Genomic DNA, 13,611 nt, shown 5'->3' on the forward strand with positions numbered 1-13,611 from the left:
CACGTGCTGAACACCCTTAACCGTAAATGTCCACATTGAATGAAACTATGGTCACGTTTATTTGCTCTTTGTAGCAGAGACTCTGGCTTGGCTAAACCTTGATTTCTTCATCTGTAAAATGAAGGTAATAGTTGTACTTACTTTGTAAAGTTCTTTCAAGGTTGAAATGAATTAATTCTAGCAGTTAGTAAGCATTTCAGTGCTGTTGTGTGCTGTTGAGTCGGTTTCAACTCAGAGCATCCCTGTATAGGGTTTCTAAGGAGCAGCTGTTTGATTTGAACCACCAGCGTCATGGTTAGCAGTCCACTGCTTACCCTATAACATCACATCAGTTAGCTGTTACCATGTTTTTTATTATTGTAATTATTGAAGTGTGAAACCTAGTGTCTTACACATGCTTATTATCCAGAATATATTGAATCAAGTAAAGATCCATTATCTCTCAGATGCGGGCTATGTAAAAGGAATAACCAACTGTTTTCTAACCAGGGTTTGCAGCTCCTCAAAGGTCTAGAAACTTAGTGAGCTCATAGGCTAAGTAGTCCCCTTTAATTCTTTAGGGATACATCTCATTTGCCAGAAACGGAATTGTCCTCCTATAAGCAGCCCACAAAACAAGAATAATCTCCCAGTTGTAGCAAAACCCAATCTGGTGAAAGCCCCTAAGATTCTGGGATGTGTGACGCTGGCGACTATGGGGATTTAGAGTACCCCAGCTCGTGTCTTAGAGAAGTGATCTAGTGCTGGATTCTTCCCGCTGGGGACAGACTGACTCCAGCTCAGACACCAGCGAGAGAAGCCAGAAGGCAGCTGCCATGGGCTGGCATTCCTCACGCGAGCGGAGCCCAGAGCCTCTCAGATGGTTCTGGCTTCCCTGCACCTCGTTTATTGCTCTTGCCACGTGAACTATTTATAAAGCGTTTCCTTTTCACATGAAGAAACACATTTCTAAAATGCCCCCAATACCCACAAAGAGGCAGCAGGGTGAGTATTAACGGGCTTTTTCAAACAACGATTCCTTCAGTAAAACAGGGCTGGTCACCACCACCTGGGAGCGACTGTACTTCTTCACCCAAGGCGGAAACCTCATGTGTCAGCCCAGGGGTGCCGTGGCCGGAGGCTTGATCCAGGATCTGGACAACTGCTCAGTGATGGCAGTGGACTGTGAAGACCGCCGATACTGCTTCCAGATCACCACCCCAAATGGAAAATCGTATGCCTGACAAGTTGTAATGGGGGGAATCAGGGTAGTGAGTCTCCTAGCTCGTTCCTGTGTGCCAGCCTGGCATGGCAGAGAGGCTGCAGTCCCGATACTGTTGGCCTTTCAGGAACGTGCTTGGTGTTGTCTGTAAACAAGCCCTCATGATCCATATGGGATCCATTGTGCCTTATTTAAGAACCTCCATGAGGATTTGTGGCTTTAGAGGAGAGATGACCTACGTGCATAACATGGTGTTAGAGATGGCTGCTTGCCTACAGAGGGGCTCAGAGAGAAAAGGCTGTGTCTCCCCCTAGCCTGTCCCAAACATGCCTTGTGTCCCTCTGGTGATGGGCCTCGTGGGCTGCTAGAGCACAGAATGAGACGAGGAAACACAGCGGCAGCTTGTGCCCACACACCCCATGTCTCGTGCCCAGAAGAGGTCCTGCTTTTAAAGTGGCGGGCCTTACAGTTGTTGACGATGGATCCCATCCCAGCGGCCTCCCTGTCACCAGGCGCAGTGGCTGTCACACTGCAGCCCAAGGGGTCCATCTGAGGGAGAGGGACAGCCCGGCCCGGTTAGAGTACTCGGCTTGTCTGCTGTGTCTGCTGGCTTCTCAATAAGCCTGTGTTTGAACAGTTGGTGTTTCAGTGTGGAGAGGGGGTGCGGTGTGGGTAATGCTGGATGCCACCTCCCTCAGCGATGGGAGATGACCTTGGACCCTAGCCAGGTCCCAGGCAGCTACTGCACTCTCCCAGGCACATTACAGAGGGATGAGCTGTGTCCCCACCTCCCATGGGTGAGAGGAGGAGCAACAGCTAGCAGATGTGGAATCCTTGGAAGTGGGAAAGCCCCACACAGATGGGGCAGTGTTGTTTTCATCCCATCCCTTGGCTTGCCACAGGCAGATTTTCCAGTTCTAGGAGTGTGGAGCCACTTAATGGTCCTTCTTTGGTGTGGCTGGGAGGGGTGACTGGGCTAGGGTCCCAGCTGCTTTGGGTGAGCTCATTGGAGTCAGCAAGGGTTGGTGGGCCTCACTGAAGATCAGACTGGGCAGATCTGGGAGCCCAGCCTTGTTGGGTTCTTGATGAGAAAGCTGAGGCCAGCATTATGAAGCATTTTTCCAAGTGTGTGAGGTGAACCAGGGGCACAGTCAGACTGGGAGCCCATTTTCCTCCCTTCCCACCCTGCTGCCTCCTTCAGTCAGTCCCCAGCCCTGGAAGCACTTTTACTGTGTTGCATTTTCTTTCAGGGGAATAATCCTGCAGGCAGAGAGCAGAAAGGAAAATGAAGAGGTAAGGACTGTGTGTGTGTGACTTGTGTCCTGGCTCAGTGGGCGAGTCTGGGAGTCAGTGTGTTTTTCTGTCCCCACAGTGGATCTGTGCCATCAACAACATCTCTAGACAGATCTACCTGACTGACAACCCAGAGGTAAAGGCCACTGACTGTGTCGCAGCCCCCTCCCGGCCTGAAAGGGGAGTGTCCACCCCCTGAGTGCGTCCTTCCTCTGACTTTTCAGGCCGTTGCCATCAAGCTGAATCAGACGGCGCTGGAAGCAGTGACTCCCATCACAAGCTTCGGGAAAAAACAAGAAAACTCGTCCCCTAGGTAATGGGACAGCCGGCTGCTGGGAATGGGACAAGAGTTGTAACTGGCTTGTCACACACCATCCCCAGGGGGGTGGGGGCAGGACAGGGGCCTGGCCATGATCACAGGCAAGTGAGTGTCAGAGCCAGGCCTCCAGCCTGCCCAGCTTCCGTATCCAAGGCCGTTCCCAGCAGGCAGTGCTGTGTAGAGGGGCCGCTAGTCAGCTCTCCCCACCACCTCAGCTTCACAGGTTGGGTAGAAACAGCCCCTTCTAGGTGCCCATGTCCTTATCTGCAACACATGCTGATTGATTTCATGTTGTTGTTGAGAGCCGTAGAGTCGGTTCCGACTCAATGCAACCTTGAATAGGGTTTCTGAGGAGTGGCTGGTAAGCTTGAACCACCAATCTTGTGGTTCAAACTGACTTTGTAGTCCAGCGCATTAACCCACAGTGCCACACCAGGACTCCATAGCTGTGTTTCTATGTTACATTTCCACGTATTTTTTTTACATTTCTACATCTTTCATGACTTCTTTTAAATAGCCATGCAAAATCCTGGTGTGGCGCTGTACAATAAGCACTGGACTACAAGGTCATTTGAAATCACCAGCCGCTCCTTGAAAACCACTCTTTGGAACCAACTTGAGGGCACTTTAACAACAACGACGGTCCCATGGTTTATTTTTACTATTTAATTGACTATTTGAACTGCCTCCTCTTTATTTACTGTTCTTGTCTGTCCTTTCGTGAATATTTTCTTGTAGCTTTTCTCTTGTTTTGAATCTTACTGGAGGATATATTTGGGTAGTCCACGTTTTGTCTTGGTGGCATTTTCCATTTGTGTGACTAGTAGAGGACTTTATTGTGTATGGTGTTAGTGAAAAGTACATTAGAATGATGACTACCTTTAGTGCCTGTTACCAAGGGAACCGTAGGAAGAACCCCACTGAACGTTTCACGGCTTCAGAAGGCTCTTCAGTAACTTCCCTTGGACTGGTTGCCTTGGAGTCAGGAGCCGGTGTTCAGACCCTCACACTGAGTCACATGAAGAGGGATAGGCCAGAAAACCACTTGAGCTCAAGTTAGCGACATGGGTGACTTCCTTATGCAGTGGAGCAGAACTGGAAGTTTTGAGGACAGAGGTGACCTGCTGAGAACCAGGTGTAAGATTCTTGGTAGCACCAGATAGAAAAGACTAGAGGCCTCAGGGGTGGAGGACAGGCTGGAAGAAACCCCCAACCCCCTCAGAATGTTTCTGGAGAACCTGAACAAAGGTCCTAGAGATGGGAAGGAGGCAACAAGTCTTAAGAACCATTCCAGCGATAGACTATGAGCGTTTACCAGTTGACACAGAGTGTGCTTACAGAGTTCAGCTCCTAAGGAAGCTACCAGCATGTATGGTTAGGTGCCGCTGACTTGCCTCCGATTCACAGCGACCTTGTGCCCAACAGAATGGAGCATGGCCCAGTTCAGCACCATCCTCAGCTTGAGCCCGATGCTGATGCCACAGTCTTGTTGAGGCCTTGCTCTTATTTGCTGGCCTTACCAGTGAGGCCTGCTGTGACGCTGTAGGGTCGTGACGTTGATGAAGAACATTAAATATACCATGAACTTCCGGAAGAATAAGGAGCCCTGGCAGCATACTGGGTTCTGCACTGGGCTACTGGCCATTCTGAAGTCCTGGTGTGGCAATATGGGTTAATGCGCCTGACTTCAAGGTCAGTGGTTCAAACTCACCAGCCACTCCTTAGAAACTCTATACAGGGTCACTATGAGTCGGAACCAACTCAACAGCACTTAACAACAACACTAACCAAGGTCAACAGTTCAAGCCCACCAGCCAGAAACCCTATACAGAATCGCAATGAGCCGGGACCAACTCAACAGCACACAACTACTTTATCAAGCATGCTGTCTTTCTCCAGGCACTGAGCCCTCTAGATAATATGTTCAGCGTATGTGAGATGAAGAAGTTTCCCCATCTCTGAGGACCAATCCAGCTTTACTTCTTCAAAACAGATTTGTTTACTCTTCAGTTTGTTGTTGTTGTATGCTGTCGAGTGGGTTCTGACTCAAAATGACCCTGTATAGGGTTTCTGAGGCTGGAAATCTTTGTTGTTGTTATGTGCCATCGAGTTGGTTCCGACCCATAGTGACCCTGTACAGGGTTTCCGAGGCTGGAAATCTTTACGGGAGCAGAAAGCCTCATCTTTCTCCCACAGCGCATCTGGTAGTTTCGAGCTGCCTACCTTGCGGTTAGTAGCCCAGCACATAACCCATTATGGTTCCAAGTGTCCTGCTCGTCTAGGGAGTCCATGGTCTATTTAATACTGTTCTCCAACATCATAATTCATAGCCATTGATTCTTCCATCTTCCTCCCTCATTGCCTAATTTTAACACACATATGAGGCAGTTGAAGATGCCATGGCTTGCGTCGAATGGCTAAGCTCCATACAGATGGATATAAAGCCTCTGAGTAGTTTGTAAAGCTTCAGTCACGTTCCATGGGCAAGGTGGTAAGCACACTGGATTTGGAATCAGAAGACCTAGTGCGCGTCCGTCCTGCCTTGAACGTGGCCTAAGTAAGTCATCATCTGACTGAGCCTTTGTTTCCTCAACTCTGAAATATGAACATAAGAGATCGGGTGGCCCCAAAGCCCCTGGCCCCTTTTGGCTGTAAGCCGGCATCTTTCTAGGGAACTGGGTAACTGTTTAATATCAGTAATCCAGAGGTGGACTGGCTTTTTTTAAAAAAATAAAACAGTTTACAGCTCAGCTTTAATTATAGAGAACTATTCAGTAACCGATTTTTCTCCCTCGTTCTAGGATACATTAGTCACATTCTATAGAAAAGGACCCACAGAAAAGACACAGAAGTCTGTCTGGGGGAAATTTTTTTTTTTTACTCTAGCCAACCTGCTGAATTTACCCTGGAGATTGGAAGGCTGACAGATGTGTCTGCCACATGGCCCCAAAGCTCTCTCTCTCTCTCTCTCTCTCTCTCTCTCTCTCTCTGTGTGTGTGTGTGTGTGTGTGTAGGGAGTTTAGTATCTGTCTTAGGGTCAACTTGTTACGAATAGAGAAATGTTTTGTTGACAGTAAGGGGTCTTGGGAACAAACTGTCATTTAATAAGCAAATAGTTAATGTGTCAAGTAATAAGAACTTAGCTGTAGCCCCTGCCCTCAGAAAAAACTGTCTCCCAGGGAGAAGTTACAAACAGAAAAGTACCAGATCATGTGGTCAGCAGGGACACTGCGGATCTCTGAGCACTCTGGACAGCAGGGAGATGGGCGTTCTTAACCGAGGAGCTGAGTAGCTGAGTAACGTTTACAAGACTTTATTGAATGGATTGAGGGATTAATTGAAATCACCTCCCTTAAATTTTTACTTGTAAAAGTCATATCAGCATAGAGAATATAGACGCTTCATTGAAAAGCAGAAGGTTACGAAGGATTTCTTGTATTCATTTTTCTATTTTACAATCTAGTCAAAACCTGAAAAACTCAGAGATGGAAAATGACCAGACTGTGCCCAAAGTAACAACCAGTATGCCTGAAGCCGAACAGCTGATTGCCCCTGGGACACCTATTCAGTTCGATATTGTACTTCCTGCTACAGAATTCCTGGATCAGAACCGAGGGAGCAGGTAGGGGCTGAGGGAGGTGACCTCTGGGAAAGGGGAGAACAAATGTGAGGGCTCTCTCTTTTTAAGTTTTTTTTTTTTTTTTTGTGAATTGGGGGAAGGCTGACAGCAAACATGTCTCCCAGCAGTTTGCAGACATTTTGTTTCATCCCATTGAGTACATTCCCCTTGGTGTAATATCACCCACTGTCCCACATCCTCCCTGTGGCTCCTGTTTCAGTTCCTCCTCCTCTCCTGACCCTTCTGAACTTGGCCCTTGGGTAACTGCTGCACTTTAGATCTCACATGGCAGCGGATGGTTCTAAGGCATTTGTCTCCCGACTGTTACTGTTCACTTCATAGCCCTGTCTGCTGTTGGGCTGAAAATGGGGCCATAGTCTCAGGGTTTTCACCACAAACTTGATGTGTCTTGAAAATAAAATCAAGTGGCTCTTCTTAAGAATACTGCCGTTGTGACAGACACCTCAAGTGTTAGCTGTCACTTTCAGCGTCATGATGGTCTGACTCTGGCTGTTCTCTTAGGCGGATCAACCCTTTTGGTGAAACGGAGGATGACACATTTCCAGAAGCAGAAGGTGAGGAAGGGGCTGTTAAGGTACTTATTCTTTCCTCTGCGTAGAAGACCAGGGCCACTGAGCCAGGATGTGAAATCCTGTTCTAGGGTCATGATTGGAAACAAGAATGAAACCATGACCCACAGCTTTGTTGTTCTCACTGAAAACTCCTTCAGACACATTCAGTGAAGGCAGGCTGTGTTTAGAAACTGAGGGGAAGCAAGAGAATTTTCTACTACTGCCTCACCATCAGTCATGTGACTAGTGTCTGCATGGAAGTGTCAATTCAAAGAGGATGAAATGGCACATTAAGATGCGGTCTTGGTGAAATGCAATCAGTTGTTTCATTTAGAGAAACGAGCACAAATGATAGCTCATTCTTGAATTTGAAGAGGGCATGAAAGTGATATTAAGTTGTTCAAGTTCAGAACTTGCTGTATGACTTACATTCATATAACGTATATAAGAACCTCCAGACGGTTTCTGAGAGTCACTAGAAGTGCTGGGAAGATTTCAGCTTCCCCACAGGAGCCCAAGGACATCATTAGAAGGAAGCTCCACTTGTCGTTTGAATTGAAAAGACTTGAGAACAGTCACTATTGCCATTCCTTACAGCTTTGGGGGGAAAAAGTTGTGCGATGTTACTAGGCTTGCCTCTGATCAGGTTTGCTCTACCTGTATGAAGCTGGCTTTCAGATCATCCAAACGGATTAGGAGAGAGCAGTGGCTCCATACGATAAGCACTAGACTGTGGGAGAAAGAGAGAGCTTTCTGCTTCCTCCAACATTTAAAGCCTCAAACCCTATACAGGGTCGCTATGAGCCGGAACCAATTTGTCAGCACTTAAACACAAAGCTAACAAGAGGATCAGCAGTATTGAAGATCCTGTCAACAGTCCACACAAGGCCCTGGGTAGTAGGGAAGTGCCCATTCAGAGCCACACCTAAGTGAAGTCAGGCTTCTCAGGTTGCAGGGCTGCTGCTCAGCTGTGTCAGTGTATGTGTGGTTCATCAGAATCAAATAAGCAGATTACGTTCGCTGGAGCTCTGTATTACTGTATGAAATCTCATCACTGCCCTTCTGTAATAACATGTGTAAATTGAGTGCAGTTAACTGCAGGTTTGATTTCTGCAAATATTTCCCTTAAAGAGGACTTTATAGGTGGGCCAAAGGAATGCTGCTTCTGTTGTCTAGTGGAAAGGGCCTTCTTTTCAGAGCAAGGATAAGACACGTTTACGGTCACTTACGCAGTCACCTGGCGTTAGTGCCAGCAGGCTGCTCAGCTGAGGAAGAGCGGTAGTCCTACTCCGATGAAGTAGTTCCAAACACACAGGCCGTGGACAGTCAGTAGAAGGTTCAGAGTTTGGGCAGAACGTCCTTCACAGAAAGCAAGTTAACCAAGGAGCTTGTCTGTTCTCAGACCAGCACATCCGGCACCGGGACACAGATCAACAGCAGGCAGGAAGTCAGTGTGGTCCTAAGCAGAAATTGCTCTCTTGCAGATTCTCTTTTGCAGCAGATGTTCATAGTTCGGTTTTTGGGATCCATGGCAGTTCAAACAGACAGCACCGCTGAAGTGATTTATGAGGCGATGAGACAAGTGCTGGCTGCTCGCGCCATTCATAACATCTTCCGCATGACAGAGTCTCATCTGATGGTCACCAGTCAAACTCTGAGGTACATTCCCTTTCCTCTTCAGACCTCCTTCCAGCTTCCTCTGATCCCCTGCTAAGGCACATTCGGGGCGCCCCGCTGAAGTACTCTTGCTCGGTGGTTTTATAGACTGTACCAGATACAAGGCGCCCCCTCCCGGTGAGGACGGTGTCTGCAGGACTGCAGTGGTACCTGTGTGGGCTGCTGCTCTGGGATGCCGCTGCGCGTAAAAATCGTTTGTTGTTGTGTTAACTTCTGAGACTACTGTCTATAAAGATGAATCACAATGAAACAGACCAGGAGCCTGCCTAAAAAGACTCAGCCAGCACACGGAAAATCGGATTGTTTCTGGGGAGGGTCAGAATAAAGAAGGCAAGCAATGCTTACGATGTGACTCAGGCTTCCAGGTCCTAAGATCCATCTGACAGCAAATGACCCTCAGCTAGTGGCTGTCTAGTGACAGCTAAGAGCCTGGCTGTGAGGCTGCACAACACTCTAGCCACTGGGAGCAGAGGTGCTGGGCTGACCTGGCTGCGTCTGCATGGAAAGTACACACCAGAACCCCAAGACTGTTCGTGTAAAAAAGAATGTGATTTTTAATATTAATTACATGTTGAACGGGTAGTACTTCAGATGTAATTACATTTTTTTATTGTTTTTTTTTTAATGTGACTGCTGGCTGGTTGTGTGCTGACGAGTGGGTTCTGATTCACAGTGATGACAGACGGTGCCTAGGGTTTCCGAGGTCGTCAGTGTTTACGGGAGCAGAAAGCCTCATCTTCCTCCCGTGGAGCACCAGCTGAACTTCAACTGCTGAGCTTGCCTTAGCAGCCCAGGCTTAAGGCACTGAGCCACCAGGGCTCCTACAAAGATGTAAAGGATGCCTGAGGGTCACACTGTATTTCTGTAGCCAGTAGGGTTTTAGAGCCAGAAGGTTTATTCTGTGCTTTGGCATTTGTTTACTGTATAGCCTTAGGCAAGCTATTTACCTTCTGGGCTGGCCTGTTTCTTCAGCTATAAAATGTAAATAACCGTGCCTACGCCCCACAAAGTTGTCCTGAGGAATGCATGAGCTAGGTATGTGTGGCTGGCACATGGAAGCTGCTCAGTTAATGGTAGCTTCAAAAGAGCTAATTTAGCAAAAAAACAGAATATGTTTTCTTCCATTCATTAAATCAGCCCTTCTCATTTGTTATAAACACTATCCTACTCAGAATTATGTTCTTAGGAATAAAATCTTACATTTTCTCACAGCCTTTCTCCTAGTATGTCCTGGGCAGTTAACAGGCATTAGCTCACTGTTTTTATATAAATCTAAATGATTAGGAATCTTTCACCAAAAAGATCAAAGTGAAAATTATAGTGCATCAAAGCACTTATCAAAAAAGCAAAATGACAACGTACTGAATGGAAGAAAGTTGTGAGTAACTGAAAGGACCTGCTGTTCAGAGAATATGAAAAAAAAAAAAAAAAACACTGATACTCAACAAAAAGACAGCCCAATTAAAAATGGGCAAAGGACTTCAACTTTATTTCTCAGGGAAGATGGACCAGTGGCCAGTATGCACATGGGAAAATGCTCAGCATCATTGGTCAGTGAAGGCACCATCAGGAGAATTGTGCCCCCTCGGGGTTTTCTGGTAGATCACCAGGCCTTTCGTCTCAGGTACCTCTGAAGAGACTCCAACGTCCACCCTTTAAGTTAACAGCGAATCGTGTTAACCCAGGGGCTTCCATTTCAGTAGGGAAATTAAAATCAAAACCACACATACATACCACTTCACATCCACTAGGATGATGGACAGGAAAGTGAAAAACAGAAACTAACAGGTGTTAGTTGGTGAGAATGTGGAGACATTGCAGTCTCTATCCACTGCTGGTTGGAACGCAAAACGGTGCAGCTGCTGGGAAAACAGTTTGGTGGTTCCTCAAAATGTTAACCATAGAATTACCATATGGACTGCTATGTCAGAAAGATAGAAAACCAGTATTCAAATAAAAACCGGTACACAAATGTGCACCACAGCACTAGTTATAAACGAGGGACACAGCCCTGTGTCCGTCCACAAATGAAAGGAGAAGCAAATGTCCAGTGGGATGTTATTCAGTCATAGAAGGGACAAAGTACTGACTGGTTCGTGCCGCATTATGGATGAGCCTTGAAAGACGACGTTAAGTCCAAGAAGCCAGACATGCTGGATGATTCTGTTTATATGAAATGCCCAGATTAGGCGATCCCTGGCAGTTTCATGCTTGCCAGGGATGGGGGAGAGAGAATGAGGTTAGCAGTTTAAGGGGCACGGGGCAGGGCTTGCTTTTGTAGTGGTAAAAATGTTTTGGAAATGTGTGATGGTTGTCCAAACCGAGAATGTACCGCATCTCAGTAACAGAATATTGCTTGTTTTACCACGACACACATCCATAGTGGATGGAGTTCATAGATTTTGAGACTATTACATGGTCGTGCAAAACCAGATGTTAGAGACAAATCTAGGGTGATGTGAATTTGATAGCAAACTTACAAGTTACTCAGAAAGTATGCTGTGTATGTTTTTAAGTTTTCCTTTTTAGAGAAATGTTACAAAATACCTAAGAAAGTTATCCCAGCCTGTGAAGAAAGATTTCCTAATGTACACTTTAAAAAAGGATTAAGTTCATGCCCATTTAGCCATACAGGAATTAAAGTATTGTTTGAACTGCTTTATATTTTGCGTAAAATGCCAGATATATTTTCTCATTAACTGATGACCTCCACTTCTCCCAGTTTTACAGATAAAGCAGTCACGAGAGGTCAGGGAGACTTGCTCCATACATACTCATGCAATGAGTAGCCAGGTTATAATTCAAATGTAAAGCTTCTAATGATAAATCCCATTCTTTAAAAAGCACAGCTGCATAAATTTCAGGCTGTAACTATATATATATTCTAACAGCTTGATTGAGTTATAATCCACATACCATAGTCATCCATTTAAAATGTACAATTAAGTGCCGTTGAGGTTCTGATGCATAGCAACCCTATATAGGGTTTCCGAGGAGCAGCTGGTGAACTTGAACTGCCAACTTTGCGGTCCAGTGCATTAACCTACAGCGCCACACCAGGCCTCCCTAATATGCTGCCCACAAAATTGTGCAACCATCACCACAGTGAGCCTTAGGGCATTTTTGTCACCCAAAGAGAACCCATTAGCACCCATTAGCAGTCCTCTTCCCCCTCAACTCTCCCAGCCCTGGACAATGATGAGTATTTCATACATTTACAAAGAGAATAGATTCTTTGCTTTCTCTCATAAAAATCAGCAACTTAATAGGTTGGCTATAGTGACCCCAGTAGAAATTTATATCTACACTCGTGTATCTACGATAGCAATAAACTCTTGAACCACAGTTTATTTCTCCAGGTATAGCAACCTGATCATTAAATGATTCTAAAACTGTTCAAGAGTATGTCTGAAAACGCTTACCCACCTACACAAAACGGCTAACCAAGTTTTGTGAAAATCCCCTCATTATTCTCACCCCTCCCAATATTTAAAAAAATAAATGGCTAGATTTAGAAGTTGGTCCAGCACAGCCGAGGAAAGAATCCACATGACGCCCCTCCATGTTGAGAATCCCTGTGTCAACAGACCCCGTACTGATGGGTGCTTCCCTGTGTGCACCCATCCACTGACAGTGCCCGTACTGATGGGTGTACCCATCCACTGACAGTGCCCCACGTCACTGCACAGCTTCCCAGACAAGAGCCCTGGCCCTGGCCCAGCTCCCAGTGGGTCCCCACTGAGCTGCCTGCCTCCCTCTCAGCCAGGCCCCTCTCTTCCCATGTTGGAGTATTTGTGCAATTTCATTCAGAATTCCCACAGACTCTTCTAAGAATCAGTTTGTCCAGCATTTGTGACATAACAAATTCCTTAATTTCAGGTTGATAGATCCTCAGACTCAAGTAACAAGGGCCAACGTAAGTATACTCACCCACATTCCTATCACTGATTACTTCTTAGTTCACCACTGTGTCCACTTTAAACACCAAGCAGGAACTTAATAACTATTGGCCTATTTAAGTGCTTGTCCCTTGTAGTATACTTTTGGGGGGGGTGACTTTTTCCATAGAGAATGTAAAACAGTCCTTAATGTTACGTAACTCTACTTGTAAGATCTTCAACCTGTCTCTGCTGTTCCCTCCCTAGTTTGAGCTTACCAGTGTCACACAGTTTGCTGCTCATCAAGAGAACAAGAGACTGGTTGGCTTTGTCATCCGCATTCCTGAGTCCACAGGAGAAGAATCTCTGAGCACTTACATCTTTGAAAGTAACTCAGAAGGCGAAAAGGTCCGGCTGCTTGTTCACTGTAAAATGCCAGAGGGTTTCATTCCCAGAAGGTCACTTCCCCGTTCTCAGGTCCCCACCCAGGAGTCCAGGCACTGTGTCCTTGGAAGGCCCTAGCAGTCTCTGCATGGCACACACAGTAAAGCACTTGACTGCTAGCCACACAGTCAGTGGTTCAAGCCCAGCCATCCGCAACTCAGGAGACAGGCCTGGTGACCTGCTTCCGAGTGGTCACGGCTTGGAAAGGCCTGGGGAGCAGTTCTGCCCTGCACACAGGGGCGCCATGAGTCAGCCTCACAACAAGGAAACTGACTGGGTTAAAACTATTCCCTCAGAAAAATACTTATCACCCACAATGGAGAGTATGTGGAAGAAATTATGGCAAAATAAAATTGTTCAAGGATAGCAGGAAAGAGTAAAAGCAGCCCCCACCCCCCCACAGAGTTCTTTAAAAAAAAAAAAAAAAGAAGGCAAAGCACAGAGGGACGGACTGCTCTGAGCGCAGGCCAAGGCAGCCCCATCGGAGGGCGTCTGAGCAGCTCCTTGGTGTAAAGATCTGGGTGGCTACGTTTACTGTTTATAATTCAACAAAAGGAATCAGTTCTTCCCAGGAGTATTTGCCCTCCATGGCGAACCTGAACATGCAG

General features: G+C 46.5%; 1 protein-coding gene across 1 annotated transcript in view; it reads left to right on the forward strand.

Moving 5' to 3' along the window:
- APPL2 (adaptor protein, phosphotyrosine interaction, PH domain and leucine zipper containing 2) overlaps positions 1–13,611 on the forward strand; it is a 67,166-nt gene that overhangs the window by 51,886 nt on the left and 1,669 nt on the right. The window contains exons 11-19 of the mRNA XM_006871073.1: positions 1,025–1,213; positions 2,452–2,494; positions 2,574–2,630; positions 2,719–2,807; positions 6,277–6,435; positions 6,955–7,007; positions 8,489–8,663; positions 12,561–12,597; positions 12,827–12,967. Of these exons, the coding sequence (XP_006871135.1) occupies positions 1,025–1,213; positions 2,452–2,494; positions 2,574–2,630; positions 2,719–2,807; positions 6,277–6,435; positions 6,955–7,007; positions 8,489–8,663; positions 12,561–12,597; positions 12,827–12,967 (943 nt within the window). The remainder of the gene's footprint in view (positions 1–1,024; positions 1,214–2,451; positions 2,495–2,573; positions 2,631–2,718; positions 2,808–6,276; positions 6,436–6,954; positions 7,008–8,488; positions 8,664–12,560; positions 12,598–12,826; positions 12,968–13,611) is intronic.

This window comes from Chrysochloris asiatica, unplaced genomic scaffold (assembly GCF_000296735.1).
Source record: "Chrysochloris asiatica unplaced genomic scaffold, ChrAsi1.0 scaffold00160, whole genome shotgun sequence".
NCBI lineage: Eukaryota > Metazoa > Chordata > Mammalia > Afrosoricida > Chrysochloridae > Chrysochloris > Chrysochloris asiatica.